The 21,725-nt window shown below is 31.5% G+C and overlaps 1 protein-coding gene across 1 annotated transcript; it reads right to left on the bottom strand.

Moving 5' to 3' along the window:
* Nucleotides 1-79: 79 nt before the first annotated feature.
* LOC143056938 (caspase-9-like) lies at nt 80-21,584 on the bottom strand. Its single transcript, XM_076230153.1, has 9 exons — nt 21,485-21,584; nt 19,246-19,392; nt 16,976-17,474; nt 16,106-16,167; nt 13,930-14,100; nt 7,127-7,346; nt 5,619-5,744; nt 4,033-4,142; nt 80-3,461 (listed from the first exon to the last, which is right to left on the bottom strand). The coding sequence occupies exons 2-9, from the start codon at nt 19,384-19,386 to the stop codon at nt 3,381-3,383; spliced, it is 1,410 nt and encodes a 469-aa protein (XP_076086268.1). The 5' UTR covers nt 19,387-19,392; nt 21,485-21,584; the 3' UTR covers nt 80-3,380.
* Between the last annotated feature and the right edge of the window lie 141 nt (nt 21,585-21,725).

The raw sequence follows: 21,725 nt of genomic DNA on the forward strand, positions 1-21,725 counted from the left end.
AGGTTCTACCGAGCATTTCCACTGTTTCCTGCCGAATACAAATAAATTTCATATTTCAAGACACTATACATATATTGTTTTTATACTGAAATCGATAAAAAAAATAAAAAAAATAAAAAAAATATGTAACAAATATTGATCAAAAAAAGTGTTTGGTATTTCCCTCTTGGGGTACCATTTTGGGGTATTTCCCTATGACCGTAGTCCAGGCAGTAAGACATTGACATTTTAATGAATTAAACAGGGAAAATGAACTTAATTTATAACATTTAATAAACATGGTACATAAATTACCAATTTGAAGACATAACAAGTTTAAATTCATAAAAGTTTGACCATTGTTACTACACGTTGTCATGGTTGTGATGTGACGTTGTTGATGAAATACAGTAGTTCCGGTAAGTAGGCGGGGCTTAAAGGTTAGTTGAATTCATTGACGTATAAAGATTACGTTAATACGTATAGCTTTATCTGTATAGTAAAATAGCTGATTGCAGTATAATTGATAGTTATAAGCTAGTCACTTCATTCATTCCTTCATTTGTCAAGATTTTTTTTAAAGTTCAAGTGGAACCAAAGATGTGTATACACTATTAATTAGAAATAATATAGTTTCAACAGGTCAGACAAAATGGAATGAAATTTAAGATTCAGATGAAAATGAATGGAGACTAATATAGTCACAACAAATAATAAACTGCAGTGGTTACAATATAGAATAAACAAACATAGTTTAGAAACAAAACAAAATATGAATAAGCTTAAGGGGACTCACGGGTATAAACTAAAGTTTTTTTTATATATAGGATTTCGCTATCTTTTTTTATATATGAACTTTATCATATACTTAATAGAAAACTGAAATAAAAAAATGGGTTCACCGTTCATTTCAGCTCACAATCTGCCTCAGAAAGAAGCATACATTTTTGTTCATGTCCTTTTTTTCTATTGAACCAAGAATTTGTGAAACATTGAAACATTTTATTTCACTAAAGGCCTCACATGATGCATGATAGTACAACAATATAACAAATATGAAATACTGCATGAACAAACATATTTAAAAATCCATGAATAAATTGGAGGTAAATATCATTTGTAAACCGACATTACAATTTTACAAAATTTGGCTAGGCCAACAAGAACAAATTTATCTTTGCTGTTCATTAAATTAGAGAAACTCGTAGTATTTTTAACTTTACAAATATCTGCTGGGAAAAATTTCAGCCGTTCAGCATTAAAGAAAGTACAATCATATATGTAATGAAATTCATCTCCTAGCACATTTCTGTTACATAAATCACATATTCTTTCTGATCTATCAATGCTATAAAATCTACCACATTCAATAGGTAACCTATGACTACTGCACCTATATTTACACAAATTAATTCTTAAATCAAAAGGCAATGTAGTTAAATAATCTTCAAAACCAAACTCAGACTTGTACATTCTATAATTTAAACATCGGAGCCTTCCATTCATTTACAAATAAATTGTGGTAATACTGTTTCACATTTTAGACAACTGACAATTTGTATCTATATATTGATTATTCCAGGCATTAATAAAACCACATTCAAATAAAATATCTTTTACACAATTCAACCACTTAGAGTGGTATACATCACCAGAATCAAGTTTATATAGCATTTCATACAATGTACGAGAAATTTTCTCTTTTTTGCCAGTAACAATACGTTTCCGAAAACCAATTATTCTTGCTTTAATATTAACATACATTGGTACTCTACCTAGTTCACCATATACAATGCAATAAGGTGTACATTTTTTAACTTTCATTATACATTTACAAAATTATAAGTGCAATGATTTTTTCCATACCCCCAAACTTCTGCACCGTACAACAATATAGGACCAACCATAGCATCAAAAAGTTATTACAATACATCTATAGGGAAATACAATTTTCTTGCCTTACGTAATACATAAAACATTGCTTTTCTAGCTTGTTGAACCAGTCTAGATTTATTAACATGAAAAGTACCTTTTCTAGAAAATACAATACCTAAATATTGAAATTCATCATAACAGATAAATGGTCATTATTATATATAAAATGAACATTTTCAGCCTGTTGACTTTTAGAAAATATAACAACATTGGTTTTTGCAGTATTAACTTTGAGATTCCATGTTTCACAATATAAATACATTGCATTCAATGCTGTTTGTAACTCAACTGCAGATTCTGCAAAAATGACTGTCATCCCCATATAACAACAGATACAATTTAAAATACACTTCAATATCATCATTGTCAAAAAGTAAATGAGACATATTACAAACATCATTCAGACCACTATAAGCATGTGACATAAACTCAGTCAAATCATTAATAAGAAAAATAGAAAATAATAGGGGCGACAGGTTTTTCAACCTGCCTCACACCAATATTAGATGCAAAAAAACTCTGAACAATTAGATCCATCTCTTACACAAGATTTTGCATTTTTATAAAGTCATTAAGTATCATGTCATTGCTACATGCTTTGTATAGTTAGACTAACTATACAAATCCTTGGTTGAACTAATAGGAGAAATAGAGGTAATATTGAAATAAAAAAAGAACTAAATTACAGAAATCACTTAAATTTTACAATTATTTAGTTTATGTACAGCTTATTTGAAAACAATAATAAAAAATATAGGTCACTGATAAGTTAAAAAAGATATTTCAATTCTAATGCCAAAAAATGGCATTTTTTTAACTAAAGGGAGATAATTTGGAGCTTTTTCAATGATATAAACATTTTAAAAGTCATCTGGGGCCAAACCAAACCTATGTTTTTGGTTGCTTTTTGTTCCATATCATAAAGTAATAGCTTTTAGTGTAATTAATAAAATTTGTAATGAAAAAAACAAAGGTTTATTTTTTTTTGCTGAAATTTTTGTACCTGTGAGCCTCCTTAATGTTTTTGACATTCAAAGTTGTACATTTTTTTCAAGAAGAAGCAAAACAAATTAAAAATTGAAAGCTTCTTTTTATTAATTCTTTGGGGTGTAAAAGCATATTGACTGAAGTACATCTTGTATGAAGCACAGAAACTCACAATTCTTTAAATGTGAGCACCATCAGCGCTTTTACAACCCTATAGAATTACACAAAAAAAGCATGCAATACTTATAATTACATTTTTTTGCTAGGATCATGAAAACACAACCTCATCACTGGATTTGAATCCCTATAAGACATCTAGAATTTTGCAATGAATTAATTTGTTGCAGGCAATAGAAAAACTGGAACAAACTATTCCAGATTGGATTTTGCAGGTTAAAATGAAAGATTTCAAAACATGAATACAAAGCTGCCATAATAGTCTTGCATGACAATACTTAAAAATTTTGATACAAGTGTTCTTACATCAAGTGCCATTTTAATCGTAATGTGCTCGTAGGATTTGGAATCTGATTGTGGCTTTCTGCCATTCTATTGTTCACCTGAAAAATAATTAAAAAAGTAGGTTATACTAACTATAGTGCCTTTTATATACTACAAAATAGAAACTTTTATCCCATACAACCTTACAGTTTGGCCTTCTGAGATAAAAAGATTTATAAAATTTCCCAATTTACTTTGAAAATAAATTTGTTCTTACATTCATGTCTTTCTTCTTACAATTGACCAATGTATAAAGAGCCTGTAGTTCACTGGATGTCAGTTGTTTTGTGTTTTATACATACATCAGGTTATTGTTTGATTTATTCAACATATGACGATGGCAGTATTTAACTAACCTTGATTAGCTATTCAGCCCTTGCATGGTCGGTATTCAACTTATCATATCAGAACCTTTTATAGCTGACTATAAAGTATGAATTTTATCTCAATGTTGAAGTCTGTAAAGTAGCTTGTAGTTGTTTACATCAGTATCATATGGACTCTGGTGGATAGTTTCTCATTGGCACTCTTACCACATCTTCTTATTTTTATCAAGAGTGTGAAATATATCGCATGATATCTTAAATAGTTTGTGTAAAAAGTTCTAGAACTGATTTAAGAAGAATTTACCTCTGTCAACATGTCTGACACATGTACCAAGTGTGCCATCTCTGTAAAAACTTCCACAAGACATTTTACAAATGGACTGCCATCCTGATCATCTCGATAAGATACATATCCTGCCAAATAAACATACAATCAAAACAGATTGTCTTCAAGTTACCAAATATACATGCTTTCTCTAATTCAAACTTGAATTATCCCTTTTAGACCTGTTGATTAATTTTATTTAATCAAAGTGTGGTTCATTTGATCTCAGTTCTTTGATTATGACGTAAAATTTTCTTGCTTTCCTCTAAAATTCCTATTGTGACTTAATGAAACTAGAGGCATCTCGAGAGCCTGTGTCGCTCACCTCACTCTACTTTGGTTTTTGAAATATGTAAAAATAGATAAAAATCATAGTTAGTTATCGAAGGTACCAGGGTTATGATTTGATACGCCAGACGCACGTTTCGTCTACAAAAGACTCATCAGTGACGGTCAGATCCAAATAGTTATAAGCCAAACAAGTATAAAGTTGAAGAGCATTTAGACCCAAAAATTCAAAAAATTTGTGCCAGATACCCAAATAATGATTGAGGTCAAATTTGGTTTACCATGTCTGATGAAGTCACATAGAAATAACACATCTTTTTGTAGGTCATTTGAAAAGAAGGATGAAGATTGTCTGCATATCATCTAAACTGAATCATTAGAGAAACAGATTCCAGCACCGCATCTTGTGCAATAGGATATTTATCCAAACTCAACAGTCAAATTTTGAGTATTTTAAAATATGTAATTGTGTAGAGTAGATAAATATCATATCAAACTTGATGCAGTGGTAGAATCTATATTAATGTTTTCAATTCCATTGTCATTGTGATTTTAATGGAAAAACAAGTATAACTGGTATACAGTAAGTTTAAGATGAATCTGAAACCACATTAAAAGGTTAAATTAAGCATGTTTACATGATGCATGATAACAAACTTCAGCCATCAGGTTGCTCTGATTTGTATTAACTGAGACAGACAATATACACAAGTAATATTTATAAAAGTATTACCAATAAAAAACAAATTGGCTTTTATCAATTGTTTGAATGTAGAATTAATGTATTATAGTAAGGTCAAATACTTCAAAAGGAATTTTAACAACTAGAAGTGATCTTGCTGCATAAGGCAGCAACCATTTGATTTTCTGGGGGGGGCTATGGTTTTTTTTGGAAAAAAAAGTTTGTTTCCAGTTTTTGGAGAAAAAAATAATTTGTTTTTGATTCTGAGAAAAAAAAATTGTTTGTTTCACCCTCAGCTGCCACTATATGTAATGCTAAAATTGAAAGAAAAAAAATGTTTTCGACTTGTCGCGAAAAAAATAGATTGTTTTTCGCCGCAGGCGAAAAAAAAAAATTGTCCAGAAAAAAAAACCATAGCCCCCCCCAGAAAATCAAATGGTTGCTGCCTAACTATTCATTGGAGATCATTTTACTAGAGAGAAGAGATTATGTCACGTATGTGGCAGAATCCTATAGAGAGTGTACTAATATTAATGTCACGATGACATATAAAACCAGTAGCTGAAAAAGCTTTCCTAAAAATTTATATAAATACCTGGAAATGTTGAGTATGCTATCAAAAAATCAGAGTTTGCTGGCTTCCTTGATATTGGACCATCAGTATGAGGTGTATAATGAACATCAACAGGTTGAGTTTTCCCAAATATTTTGTCTCTACTATCTGAAAAAGAAATAAAACAACACAAGATGACAATAAGCTGACTTATGAATATATTTGTACATTCAACTCAACCGTGAAACCAAATTTCATGTGAGGATGAGTAAGAGTATAAAACAAATATAATATATATATATTCATTGGATCAATTGAAATTAATGATACTGCAGGAAAAGGAAAGAAGACCAATAACAGGTCTTAACCTGCATCGCTGCATGCATCTGACTAAGATAACATGTAAACTGAAACATAACTGATTATTCCCTTCCAAAGAAGCCAAGAAAAGTTTGAAAAAAATTTCCTTGTACAGTGAGTGTTGTTAAATTTCAAACTTTAGGCAAACAGGAAGTGGCATCAAGGCTGATGTGAAGAGTGCTAACAAGCTAATACCACCAGAAGCAGAAGTAATGCTTTACTGTATGGTGTGAATGCCTCAAGTCTATACAAACTTTAGAATGTTTAGAACACCACTTCCAGGCCAGTAACCCTCAAAAGGAAGTTTGAACATATAACTCCAACCTTTATAGTGACTTTTCATTGGCTACCATTTAAATTCTGATGCCAATTAATAAAAACTGTTGCTTTATGCATTCTAAGCCTTACATGGACTTCCTCCTTCGTAGCTTAGTGAACTCATACATTTTTACAAACCGGCACAATCATTGTGATCTGAAAATGCAGCTTTAATCGAGATGCCAAAAAAAAAATAGACCAAAATATATGGTGAATAATGTTGGGACTGGAACTCTTTGGAATAGCCTTCCAGTATATATTCGAAATGAACAATCACTTGAGTATTTAAGAAAGGACTAAAGACACATTTTATTTGTTCAAAGTTGTATTTGTATAGATCGCTTATAATATAAACCTGGAATCGTGATTGATTGTGTTTGACTGTCACTGATATTTATTTGCTGTAATAATATTTGGTACATTTCAGTTTGATTTGTTTTGTTTCTTTATATTTTGAAAAAGTTCCGATCTTTCCAAAAATGTCATATAATTTTATGTTAATTGTACCATATATGTAACACTATAAATTTAAATAAATTACTGATAATCTTTTGTTTTATTTATGTTTGTCATAAGTAATATAATTAAAGAAAAAATTAAAAATTGTATAAATATCTTATAGGAATGAAGACTTGAGAGCAAATGTAATGCAATTTCAGATAAAATTAATATTTCCAAGGAGCAAAACTTAATAAAACAAACTTATTCACCATTAATCAACAACCATTTTAATTTTAATAAATTTCATAAAAGAGGTGACTAATATATATATATATATATATTAAATTTGGTGTTGATGGCAACCCTTTGATAGTCTGTTAAATTTTTTTAGACTTTGGTCAATTAATTAAAAAAAATAGTAAATGACTTACCACCTCTACAAGCATTGACAATACACATCTTCGGTTTGCCTGTCATTGATGTACAATTATTAGAGTTAAAAAGAGTTATCAGATCAATGATATTTTTGCTACCTCCATCGGTTCCTAATATGATTTCATTATTGCCATGCGACATTAAAACAACTATCAAACTGTCAACTTCTAAGAGCTGTTCATCTTTTGAAAAATATTTTAATGTTTCTTCTATTTCCTGTAACCAAAGAAAAATACTGTATCACAAATATATGTCAAAACTACAAATATAAAATTGTTCACATAGAGATATGATAATTTGGTTCTAGCATGATTGACATGATTTAGTCTATTTCCTGTAACCAAAGAAAAATACTGTATCACAAATATATGTCAAAACTACAAATATAAAATTGTTCACATAGAGATATGATAATTTGGTTTTAGCACGATTGACATGATTTAGTAAATTTTATTATCGGTACAAGGACATCATTCGTAAATATAATTAAACATGCAGACATCTTCTACGTTCAGGTATTTCACATCCAATCTTTTATGGTAATAATCTTTACAAAGCACAAAAATGTCAGTATTTACCTCAAAAGCTTACAAAACCTTTAAACAGACTTATTAAGAAGGGATGTAGTTACAACACTTTTGTCAGGTCATTAAAGATTGCATATTTTGGCTTTAATATTTATTCATTTATAGGGTCTTTGCATCGGATTTAAACACATTTATTTCAAAACCAGTTGTTGGCATGGCACGGGTTATGTTCTTCTCATATATTTTATGATGGTATAATACTAAAACCCTAACAGGAGTGATTTTGCTTGATATTCATATGATGAAGACATGATCTTTTAATCAGTTTAATTGTAACATGTCAGTAACTGCTAGTAGTCCTTTGTTAATTTATGTATTATTGTCATTTTGTTTAGTTTCTTTTGTTACTTATTCTGACATCAGACTTGAACTTCTCTTAAACTGAGTTTTACTGTGCATATTGTTGTTTGTTTGTTTTTTCTACATTGGCTAGAGGTTTAGGGGAGGGTTGAGATCTCAAAAAAACAGGTTTAACTCTGCCGCTTTTTTTTGCCTGTCCCAAGTCAGGAGCCTCTGGCCTTTATTAGTCTTGTATGATTTTTAATTTTAGTTTCTTGTGTATAATTCAGAGTTAGTATGACGTCCATTATCTCTTAACTATATAGTATAAATATTTGTTTAGGAGCCAGCTGAAGGACTCCTCGCGGTGTGGGAGTTTCCCCGCTGCATTTAAGACCCATTGGTTGCCCCTGGCTGTTGTCTGCTCTATGGTCGGGTTGTTGTCTCTTTGACACATTCCCCGTTTCTATTCTTAATTCTATGATACATTTTGATGGTAAATTTTTAGTTGATAAATTATGCAATAACAGTCAAGCCGGACTACTCATGGGAAAAGACAAAAGTGGTCTCTTAACACACTATAATGGTTTACTTTTTTTTAAATTGTTATTTGGATAGAGAGTTGTCTCATTGGCACTCACACCACATCTTCCTATATCTCTCAACACACAGATGGTCTTTGAATACAGATTCATTCATTGAACAAGAAGGAACCATTCAGTTACCAAATTTTTACATCAGTCCTATTTAGGGAATAATTCTATAATGGTCTCCCCCATTTTATCATGTATAATGAATGAGTAAGATTGCATTTTTAAATAAAAAGATTTCCACTGCTTGTTTTTTTATATTTTGTTGCCTTTATAGGTACAATTCTTCTAATTCACTTATATGGCAACGATGCATGTAGAAGTAAAATTAATTGATGATTATGTTTTTCATGTTGATGTGGTATGATTGCCAATGAGACAACTATCCAACAGAGTACAAAAGACGTTTAAGTCATAATAAACAACTTTAGGTCACCATACATCTTTCAATAATGAGAACAAGTTAGCTATGCTGTTGTGAAATGTCTCATGTGCTGTGTAAATGAGGAATAATATTGTGTGTACAGTTTAGAGTTGTAGAACAGAGTTATACATTTTAAAGAACAAAAGGGGAATGTGTCCATCGGACACAGATGATGCCACTGCTTCCATATCATATGAAGTTATAAAGGCACATAACTCAAGAATGGTAAAAGTGATGCTATCCAGATTTGAACTTCATCTGAGTTTTGTGGTAAAAAAAGTATTGTGTATAAGTTTCATAAAAAGTTTTGAGGCAAACTTATGTTACAGAATAAAATAAGAAAATTCAACAATTTTTCCATTTAAAAAGGGACATAACTCTTTAACGGTTAAAGTGACAGCACCGAAATCAAAACATGATCTGTATTTTATGGTTATTAGCATTGTGTATAAGTTTGGTATCATTTGATTATGGCAAACTTAGGTTATAGAGAACGGAAACAATGAATTCAGCAATTTTTCCATTCGTAAAGAGAAATTATTCTAGAACAGTAGGAGTGACACCACCAAAATAAAAACAATAAATTTCATGGTTTTGTATTTGTTCCTGTTATTTAATAGGCAGAACATAGTTTAATTGAGGAACAACAGTTGAAATAAACAGCTAGCTGCCCCATGAGTGGATGATACGCCCATTACATTTTCAAAGAAAAAAGTTCAATTACTTCTCAGCTCACATCAAAAGATATAAACAATTCACCAAGTTTTCATGAAAACTGCTGAAAGCGTTTTTGAGTAATTGTCAAAAAACTGGAAATTTTCCCTTTTTTTAATGAATAAAACCCCATAACTCCTTTCGTGGGAAAAATTTGGTTGATTATATAAAGAATCATTGAAGCATGACTGGAGCGGGCCCCCCTTAGGTCAGTCAGAGGGTCCCCCCTTAGGAAAAGTTCTGGATCCACCACTGAACTCAGAAACAGAAAATCTAAAATTTATAAAATCTTCATTTGATTTGTTATTTGTCCCATACTAGAATATATATCTGGTTAAGGGGTGGGGATCTCATCTGTTTACAAGTTCTCAAACAGGAACGGGGTACGTAGAAGTGACCCCAGGGTACTCGCCTTTTATTTAATTTGATTTGTTTAATTGTCCAATACAAGAATATGTATTATGATTTCAGGGTAGGGATATTGACTGTTTGCAAGTTTAAAAAAAAAGGGGGTTGGGTGACCCCCGTTGACTTCCCCTATCAGTGGCAGATCTATAAATTTTCATAAGAGGGGGCCCACTGACTGCCTAAGAGGGGGCCCACTCCAGTCATGCTTCAGAGATTCCCTATATAAGCAAACAAATTTTTTCTCACATAAACTGTTATCACAGAGAACTGTCTCGCATCTTTGTAATTTTGATTATGCAAATGTTGAAATCAAAATAGCAATACTTTAACATCTTACATAAGTTATGCAAATATTCAAAGTCAATGAACCATGACTGAGTTACATGCATGGCTATACACAATCTTCATGTAAATGAGATGTGCCAATGCTAATACAACTGCATACCAAATACCATTGACTTATTATAAGTCATTCCCAAACCTTAATACAAAAATAAATTTGTAAACTATGTAAAAGTTTCAAAATCAATGAAGCATGAAGAGGGGGTGGGGCTATATAATCTCCATGGAAATAATACTTGCAAATGTAAATAAATTTGCATACCAAATATTATTGATTTAACATTAGCAATTCATCTTAAACTGATCTAATCACAAACTAATACATAAAATAAGTTTCAAAGTCATTAGACTGTGACTGAGGGGCGAGGCCAAATATTTTCCATGGAAATGAGATGTGCCAATACTTATACAACTCAATACCAATTAACATTGACCTACCACTAATAGCTCCCCTTGACCTGACCTAATCACAAACTAATACATGATAACTTACAAAATTTTTCAAAGTCATTAGACCATATCTCCATGGAAATGAGATATGCCAATGCGTATACAGCTGCATACCAAATATCATTGACCTACCACTTGTGGTTCCCCATAAACTGATCTAATCACAAACTATTACATGTAAATTAAAATAAGTTTCAAAGTCATTAGACTGTGACTGAGGGGCGAGGCCAAATATTCTCCATGGAAATGAGATGTGCCAATTAGAATACTTATACAACTCAATACCAATTGACATTGGCCTACCACTAATAGCTCACCTTGAACTCACCTAATCACAAACTAATACATGATAACTTACAAAAATTTTCAGTCAATAGACCATGACTAAGGGGGCGGAGCCAAATTATCCCCATGAAATGAGATATGCCAATGCGTATATGACTGCATACCAAATATCATTGACCTACCACTTGTGGTTCCCCATAAACTGACCTAAGCACACAAACTAATACTTGTAAAATAAGCAAAAGTTTCGAAGTCAATAGACCATGACTGAGGGGGCAGGGACAAATAATCTCCATGGAAATGAGATGTGCCAATGCTTATACAACTGCATACCAAATATGATTGACCTACCACTTGTGGTTCACCATAAACTGACCTAATCACAAACTAATACATTGTTGACATCGTCGCCGTCGCCGGTAACAGCATACCTATGTCTTATTTTTTGACTCCGTCAAGGGTGACACATAAGTGCTTAAATCTATGTCATTTGGTGGATTAGTTGTCTCAGTGGCAATCGTACCACACCATCTTATTTCTAAACTTTCCTCTAGATTGACAAAAAAAGTGAACTGCTCTAAAGAAGAACTTGTCTGTAGTGGTTCTCCACAACCTCTTGTCAGATTTACTTAAGGTTTCATAAAATGTTAGACTAACATGTCTAGGCGAGACATCAATCTTTCGTTTGTGCAACTGAGATAACTAATCCACCAAATGACATAGATTTAAGCAACTATGTGTCACCATATAATACTCAGTGTACACTCATTGAAATCTAAAATGTCACACATGCACATGCAAAGAATTGGGGAAATATACACACAGCAAAAATAACAAACTCAAAGGAGCATAAAGTTGAAATCAGAAAAAATAACATTAAGGAACAAACAAATGTCTCTTTTGTTGTAATGTTTTGTTTTGACTTTCCCATGTGAGTCCTGGTTGCATACAGTAGTAGTTACTAATAACTTAAATACAGGTTTCATATACTTAAGGTAAAAGTGGCTTTGCTCATTGTTGAAGGCTGTACGTTGACCTATAGTTGTTAATGTCTGTGTCATTTTGGTCTTTTGTGGATAGTTGTCTCATTGGCAATCATACCACATCTTCTTTTTTATACTTTTAACTAAATCTCTTTTTGTGATGTGCACAAATTATATTTGTACTTAGCTTTCTCAAACTTTTTTATTAAAAAAAATCCTTCAAGTTTATTCCATTTAAATTCCATCATACATTTGTTTAAAATGATTAACACTTTGTCAGATAATTTTTTTTTAGATAAAATAACACAAATTACTTTAATACTTGGGACACCACAGAAAACTAATCAAAATTAGCAGCTTTATAGGACAACAGAGGTCAAACCCTGAACAGTTGGGGCAAGTATGGACACAACATTCAAGCTTGATACAGCTCTGAATTTGGATTGTGATTAAAAAGGTTGACACAGCAAAGGTTTCTGACACAGAATGAATGTGGTCTAGTGAACTTAAAATTATTTTTTTTTGCTTTTGAGCAATACACTATGCTGTTGAATATAAATCCCCTAAAAAAAAATATTTGAAGAAAAGTTCTTTTTAATTTCTGAAATCTGAAATGAGAAAATTTTACCCCCCAACCCTCCCCATTTTTTTTTTATCACCTCCCCCAATCCCTTATTCCAAAAATAATCTCAATTCAAGTTTTTAATTAAGTTGGCAACAATAACTACTCATTTAAATACATCATAAAGTATCAAAATATAAAATAACTTAGTCATAGTTAAAATTAATATTAATTTACAGTGATTAAATAGTTGACACAGAAAAGGTTTCTGACACAGAATGAATGTGGTCTAATGAAATTATTTTTTTTCTTTCTTATGAGCAATACACTATGCTGTTGGGAATTAATCCCCTAAAAAAAAAAATTAGTGAAAAAATTTTCATTACCCCCCCTCCCCCAATTTTTTTCACCTCCCCCTTTCACTTATTTCAAAAATAAATCTCAATTCAAATTTCTAATGGAGTTTACAACAATACCTACTCATTTAAATACATCATAAAACATTAAAATATCAAATGACATACAGTCATGCATGGTTAGTAACTTCTAAAAATAATTTTACAGCTAATCATCTGAAGACAATCATTATTTCTTAATACATAATTTTCAAGCAGTGTAGGGGAGGTAATCAAACATAACAGTATTCTTTAAATGGAGTTGGATTACCTCCCTTACACTGCTTTTAAATTGTCAAAATTGTCCTTTAACCGGAAAACCCCTTGTTTTCCCCCTTTTTTGTCCTTAACTGCTAAATGATTTGAGCTATAACCCCCCATAACCATCCCTTTGTATTATAGAAACTTGTGGTAAAATTTCAGAGAGATTTATACACTTATACACAAGTTATTGACTGGAAACTACAAAAATGCTTATTTAGGCCCCTTTTTTGGCCCCTAATTCCTAAACTTTTTAGACCATAACCCCCAAAATCAATCCCAACCTTTCTTTTGTAGTAATAACCATTGTGTTAAAATTTTATTGATTTCTATTTACTTATAATAAAGTTATTATCCCGAAACCATACGTCTTCGAACAATGATGCAGACGACAGTGACAACATGCATGATAATAGCATTATACGAAGCAAATTTTTTTCTCTTCATACAAAAACATGCAGAGAAAAGTATAAACTCCGACAACCTTTTTTCAACACAACACTAAAGAGTTTCTGTTACCTGAGCCGTTTTATCTATATGGAAACGTATGTCAAAGCCAAAGTTACTAAACATTTCAGTCAATCTTTCTTGATCTATTTCAGCTCCATGTCTGTTTTCATTATTACTAACAAAGTTAATGTTATTTATAATAAGGACAATTCCCTTCGGATCAGTTCTTATATTGTAACTCTGAAAAAAACCATATGTCATGCATTATATATTCACTTTTTTTGTATGAGGCTTGAAATATAGTTCGTTTTATAAACTAGTAGTTTTGAAATTTATTTTATTTTGACATCTTAACCCTTACCAAAAAGTGCTAACAAGTTGCACATAAGTTGCACATAAGATGCTCACATTAGAAACTAACATGATTGCACACGAGTCTTTTAACATGCAAATTAGGTGAGCATTTTGTGAGCAAAAAAATTGCACATATGAAACTAACCTAATTTGCATGTTAAGAACCTCACGTGCAACTGCTCATATGAGCTTTTGTTTCACATGTGCATTTTATTAGATTGCTCATAAGAGCAGCTGCTCACATGTTGCACACATCAATCTTATCGTTGACCAAAACAAAATGGCTGCTTTAAAAAAAGGAATATTTTTTCAAATTTAAATGAAAATCTTAAATAATTCAGTTGAAAATAAAATAACTGATACATCATGTTAAAAGAGTTCTTCTTTAATTATTGTGAGTTAATTATGATTTTCATATCATTTTTTTTTTTTTTATTTAAACAATAATCATGATCATGACTAAAATCATAACATTACATTATAAAACTAATAGAGGGACTTGCAAGTTTAGTACACAATAAATGTCTTTGATTAATAAGTACTGTATTTCAAAAAGTTTAAAAAGGAAAAATCTTTATACATGTAGTATTTATTTTGAAGCAACCTGTATATATATTCCCATAATGGACTTAAAATTGTAATATACATTTGTATTTCAAAATCTGACACAAAAATGAAAATAATGAAATAGAAATGATAACTTACAAATAATTAACCACAGCCACACTGGTTTTATCAGATTTCAACAATGCCTTTCTTCAAATAGCACAATATAGGACTTAACATTTTCCATATCCATCTACCTCCATTTATTGCATGCTTTTCATGAATTTGAATTTACAGGAAGTACATGACTGCATGATCAGGGCATGTCATTTTGAAAAAGCTCATATGAGCAATGGTGTAGGTTAGTTTTGAATGGTTAGAAGAATGGAAAAACTTTTCAAAGTACAAAACTAACATAAAACTAACATGGATGATAAAAGCTCACCTGAGGTTTGAATTGCACATGTGAGCATTATGGTAGATTTTTGTGGGCACATATGAACTACCAAACTGCACATATGAGCAACCTGATTTGCATACAATTCTTACTTGCATCTCATGTGCTTCACATGTGAAACTTATGTGCTTTTGTTAGCAATTTCTGTACAGGAAGGTGGTACCTAACACCTTCACTAAAATTAATTTGGCTCGTTTAATTTTCATAAAATTTTGACAAAGTATTTACTTTGACCCTTTGACAAAAATATAAAAATTTCAAAATATTTGAACCAACCATTTTATCAGAAAAATAACACTGGTTATATAGCAGTTTAACAAACACTAATTTTGATCATTGAGAAGCTTAATATTCCCTTAACAACACAACGTAATTAAAACATTTAGCTGATTTTACAGAGTTATCTCCCTGTCGTGTTAGGTACCACCTTAAAGAAATAGTTTTAATATTCATATTTGACATTTGCCATTAAACTTATATTAGAATATTATTATTATTTGGCATTGTTTACTTATTGATTGTTATTATCATTCCTCTTAACTTATATCTTTAATTAAATTATGAAAACCTTCTTCGTGTTTAAGCTATGTCTATCAGAATAATAAGTCGGCCTTAATTCATATACATACGAGTCAGCTATCCCGGGCCGACTTAATTCATATACATATGAGTCAGCTATCCCTTATCTAATAGTGCTTTGGACCTGTTTGTGTGACATAGTCCTTGCCTCCTTCTCTTTAATCAACCATTTTAAGTTGAATGATGCCTTGAGGATAGATAATTGGTTAGACCAATGAGAAGTACTTAACTTGTTGATCTATGAAGACAAAATAAGCCTTGCAAGAAAGAAAAATAATTTGTAATAAAGTCTTTAAATTTACTGCATACCCCAAGCCCGCTGGATGAACTGCTTCTACTAGATTCAGCTCCTGATAAAGGGTTTGAAAATCCTGAAACAATATCAAATGACTGTCATGACTATATTAATGTTCTTCATTTTATGCTGATCATTACTGGATACTATTTTTATAATGTGATACTTTATTTTATTGAATAATGTGCACAGCATGATATGACCTGAACGCTTTGGGCAAGTATAGATACTACATACTGCTCTGAAGTTGGATTGTGATTAAATATTTGATACAGATAAATATGTGCTCAAAGAACTGAAAATATTGACATTGGACTTTATCCTATTATGATAAAAATTTCTTGTGGATATAATGCACATTAACATATTATGTCTCTATTATCTGCAAAGTTTCATGAAATTCTGTTGGACAAAATTCTAAATCAAAAGGGGCATAGAAAAAAATAGAATAATAATTTCTTGTTGATGTGTAAATTTACATAGCATGTCCAAATTATCTACAAAGTTTCATAAAATTCTGTTGTGTGGATCTAGTGGAGTTGTGATGACAAACTATTGCAACCATAGGCCAAAATTCTATGTTCAAAGGGGCATAACTCCTTAACCTTTGACCTAGGAAGTTGTACATACATTATGACACATCCTCTAGTGTTGGTTAATATACATGTCAAGTATAAAGTATGAAATCATAACGTTTTTCTATATATAGAGCAGACACAATTTGTTACAGACAGACGGACATACTGATCATTATAGGGCGACCTGCAACAACTAAGAAGGGCCCAAATAAATGAGCAAAAGTCTAATGTACATTATAGTTGCATCTACTCATTAAGTTTTTCTACAAATAAATTGAGGATATTATGGACAAAACGGAGATCTACCTGAGTTGATGTGGTCAGCTACATCCATTCTTACATCCTCATTGTAACCAATCTCTCTTTGAAAATTACTGTTGCCCTGGACCTCTTTTCTATTTGTGATATCCTGTACCTCTTCACTAGGTGATGCAACTATTGAACCAGATGATGCTAGATTTGGAGCAGATTGACTGGAATTCATGTTTGATAAAGGATTTGGAGCAGATTGACCAGTATTCATGTTTGATAATGGATTTGGAGCAGATTGACTGGAATTCATGTTTGATAATAGATCTGGAGATTGAAGTTGCTGTGCTGATACGCTGTGTTGTAGATGTTGGGCTCCATGTACTGGTTGTTGGTTTGGATAACGGATTTTTTGCTCCTTCTCTTTAATGGCATCTGCAAGATTTCGATGGCCTGAATTTTCTAAGCAATATAAAAATTTGTTGTAAGCCTCTGGACCTCTACGTTGTAGGTCATCCAATAATTGTATAACTTTCTTACGTCTTGAAGTATTAGCCTGAAAGATCAAATCAAATCAATTATTCTTTAGATTATTTTCCTAGTTTTATTGAATATCCCAGCTTTAAATATCAAATGGTGCTTACAAGTTGCAAATAAGATTTTCATATTTGATCTAACCTTAAAATACTAAATTGTAAATGAGGTTTTTAACATGCAAATAAGGTGAGCATTTTGTGAGCACAAACATTGCACATAAAATGAAACCAACTTAATTTGCATGTTAAAAAAAATCACTTGCAAATGCTCATCTGTCTCAGCTTTTTGTTTCACTTGTGCTTTTGATCAGTTTGCTGATCATATATGCAGCTGCTCACATTTTGCTGATATGTTGACCCATTGATTTTGTTATCTAATTATCTCATGATGATGGTAATTGAATTAGTGTCTTTCTGTTGTGGCGATGTATAAGTACCCAGCCATGTCCATTCTGGTTTTTTTGTTAGATATATTTCTATTTGTATCCATCTGATTAGTTAAGCTTTTTTTAAATGATTTTTATAGTTCATTCTTATGTTGTTCTGTTACATGCAACTTCCACTGTCCCAGGTTAGGGGAGGGTTTAGAGCCCGCTAACATGTTCTTTCTTATCCTCAAAATTTAAGAAATTATCAATTTTCCACAAAAAAATTACGTGTCACAATTAATTTTGCTTAATATTTGTGTATACCGGAAGTCTGAAAACTGATCAACTTAGTATTGCACAACAGCACAGTGAATTGAACAACAACAAGAAATCTTCAAGTGACTATAAATTCAAATCATATCACTAATGTCAAATTCTTTGACTACATTTATTCTGTGTCAGAAACCTATATTTAGGAAATCAATTGTCCCAAAAAAAGAATTGGGGTCACAATTAATATTGCTAATTCTTTGTTTATAGTCTGAAAACAGATTTACTTAGAATTGCGCAACAACACAGTGAATTGCACAACAGCAAGACATCTCCAATTGAATGTAAGTTCAAATCATATAACCAATTTCAAGTTCTTTGACTGCATATATTCTGTGTCAGAAACCTACATTGTGTCAAATATTTATTAACAATCCAAATTGAGACCTACATCAAGCTTGAATATTGTGTCAATTTTTACCCAAACTGCTCAGGGTTGGACCTCTTTGGTGGTATCCAGTTGCACTCGAAGAATCACATTTTTGTGTTTTTGTTTGTTTTTCAGTACTTCAAGCAAAACATGCAAAAGGTCATCTATATTTGGTATATTGAAGGATTGTAGGATGTACATATTGGTCTTAATGGTATTGATCATCTAAACTTGGCTTCAGGTTGATGGTTCATTGGTCATTGTTAAGGTTTTATGATTCGGTCTGTTTTTTAAATACTAAAAGCAATAGGTCAGCTTTTTTTGGTGTATAGAATAATTGTATGGGGTACTTGTCTAGTTTTTGTGTTTTGGTCTGTTTCTCAATTACCATAAGCAATAGGTCAACTATATTTACTAAAAGGAATATATTTGTTAAGTGTACATAGAAAAATCAGAAGATGTGGTATGATTGCCAATGATACAACTCTCTACAAGAGAACAAGTGACACAGAAATAAACAACTATAGGTCACCATACAGCCTCCAACAATGGGCAAAGCTTATACCGCTATAAAAGGCTTTGAAATGACAATGTAAAACAATTCAAACAAGAAAACTAACAGCCACACTTATTTTGTCTATCTCAAATGTAGAGTTAAGTCTTAAAAATTGATAAATATCTAGCCAGCCGTATTAAGGGTTTTGATTATGCAATCTTATTTACCAGAATCTCTTCAAACATCCCATCAGTAAAAATTTCTTTTTCTTTAATCAGGTCGCCGAATTCGCTCTCTAAGATAATATTTTGAACCAAACTGCGTCTACATTGGTTCAGAGCCTTCTTATGTATCTTATCCATGATCATGCACTCCTAAATAAAAGTTAAAAGGAAAATTAATCTCAAATTATTTTTTATTTGCATTTTGTATTTAAAAAACATGAGTAAATGAAAAATACATTTTTATTTCAATTTAACATGTAAGCTTAAAACAAAATTATTTGTTCCTAGTCATATATACTTAGTAACTCTCTGAATTATTGTTTTTACACATTAAAGGGACCAAGAATTATAGATGCAGACAATCGATCAATTAGCTATTACCTCCCTTTTCATAACAGCAGAAAGGTAACTAATATCTATCACCTCCCATTTCACAACATCAGAAATGTAAATAGTAGCTTAGTTAATAAATTATCTCTCTTTTCACAACATCATCAAGTAAATAATTGCTATTATCTCCCTTTCACAACATCAGCAAGTAAATAGTAGCTATTACCTCCCTTTTCACAACACCAGAAAAGTAACTAATATCTATCACATCCCATTTCACAACATCAGAAATGTAAATAGTAGCTATTAGCTCCCTTTTCACAACATCAGGAAAGTAAAAAGTAGCTATTATCTCCCTTTTTTACTAGGAGTGTTTAAGGTTGGTTTATTTGTAAATGATATCCTGTTCACCTTTCTTGAAGGAAACAGTTCTCTCTGTTAATTAAGAGTTTTCAAAATTAAATGCCAAAAAAACAAAAATGTGTAAACTAAAATCATGATTTAATGACTTAATGGGAAAAATAAAACAGCCAAAAGAAGGCAAGTAATGATTTCTTACTTATTGAATTATTTGTAGATCTAAATGTCTTCCTAATTATGTTTGTTTATACTGAATCACTATTTAGTATAGTTTACAAGATTATAACCAAGAACACAAAAAAAAGTTAAAATCTTTATTCAGAGGCAAACATGCTGGAGACATTAAAAGAGTGGCGAAAGATTCCAGAGCATTGCAGAGGGATGTTCAAACTCATAGATTGAAAACAAACTGGAAATGCCATGGCTAAAAAAAAAGAAGAAAAAAACAGACATATAATACTAAACAAGACACAAGTCATGTCTTCTCTGACTGTTCATGACGTTAAAATACTAAATCCCTGGGATCTAAGTTTCACTTCTTCTTACTACATTTGTATAAACTTCAAGATTTACCTGTATTTTTTTAAAACCGTTTTTTTTTCTAAAGTGAATATTTTCGAATGGTTAAATATTTCGCAGTGGTGTCTTGACATGGCTTTGTTTGGACTTATTTGTTTGCTTTTTGGCCTTGAATGTTTGTCCCTAATATTTTATCAACTGTGCATTTGCATTAAGATATCGCAGATCAAATTTATTCGTTCATAGTGTATTAATGTACATTTTTTGATTGAGTTAAGCCTGCCAATTGATATTTTATCGTGTGTTTTTCTATGTTGTGATGTTATGCTATTGTTTCAGAAAAAGGGAGACAGTTTGGATCCATTAAAACGTTTACTCCCGCTGCAAATGTTTGCACAGGTCTGTCCTAAGTCAGGAATCTGATGTACAGTAGTTGTCTTTTGTTTATGTAATTTATATATGTTTCCCGTTTCTCGTTTTTTTATTTTATATAGATAAGACCGTTGGTTTTCCCGTTTGAATGGTTTTACACTAGTAATTTTGGGGCCCTTTATAGCTTGTTGTTCGGTGTGAGCCAAGGCTCCGTGTTGAAGGCCGTACATTGACCTATAATGGTTTACTTTTTTTAAATTGTTATTTGGATGGAAAGTTGTCTCATTGGCACTCACACCACATCTTCCTATATCTATATATATAGTTGGTTCTTATGTTGTACTGTTATACCACTGTACCAGGTTAGGGGGAGTGTTGGGATTCCGCTAACATGTTTAACCCTGCCACATTTTATATGTGCCTGTCCCAAGTCAGGAGCCTGTAATTCAGTGGTTGTCGAAGTAAGGCGAAGTAAGGTGTCAAAAGAAAAAAATTATGATAGCCTTTCAAGACGTCATAATTATTTGGACTAAAGGTGATACTAAGCATTTTTAAATTCATGTAAACAGTACACTCTACCAAGTTGCCCCAAGGCTTTGAAGGTGATGGAAGTTTAAAGAGCCTTATAAATAATACATGTCTTTTTAGGATCACCTCTTACCCTTAATTTCAGTTGATAAAGATAAGGCACCGCACCTAAAAAAAAATGTGTAATACACTTCTTGTCTTGTCTCCGTATGAACCTCCTTTAAAACGAAAGTAAATCTATTTTAAGAAAGTTTTGCTAACACAAGGAAAATTGTTGTAATTTTTTTCGCTCATAGTTTCATATCAAAAAGTTAGCACACTGCAGACATATTCAAAATATCATTTAACCAAGGATTTGTATAGTATACAAATCC

This window comes from Mytilus galloprovincialis, chromosome 13, assembly GCF_965363235.1.
Source record: "Mytilus galloprovincialis chromosome 13, xbMytGall1.hap1.1, whole genome shotgun sequence".
In the NCBI taxonomy this organism is placed as follows: Eukaryota; Metazoa; Mollusca; class Bivalvia; order Mytilida; family Mytilidae; genus Mytilus; species Mytilus galloprovincialis.

Excerpts from the sequence above, each read along its gene's own strand:
- LOC143056938 (XM_076230153.1), bottom strand. The coding sequence starts at position 19,386 with ATGATCATGGATAAGATACATAAGAAGGCTCTGAACCAATGTAGACGC. Across the intron at positions 14,101-16,105 it reads GTTCATCCAGCGGGCTTGGG|AGTTACAATATAAGAACTGA; the intron begins GTATGCAGTAAA and ends GGTTTTTTTCAG. Across the intron at positions 3,462-4,032 it reads TGTCAGACATGTTGACAGAG|GTGAACAATAGAATGGCAGA; the intron begins GTAAATTCTTCT and ends ATTATTTTTCAG.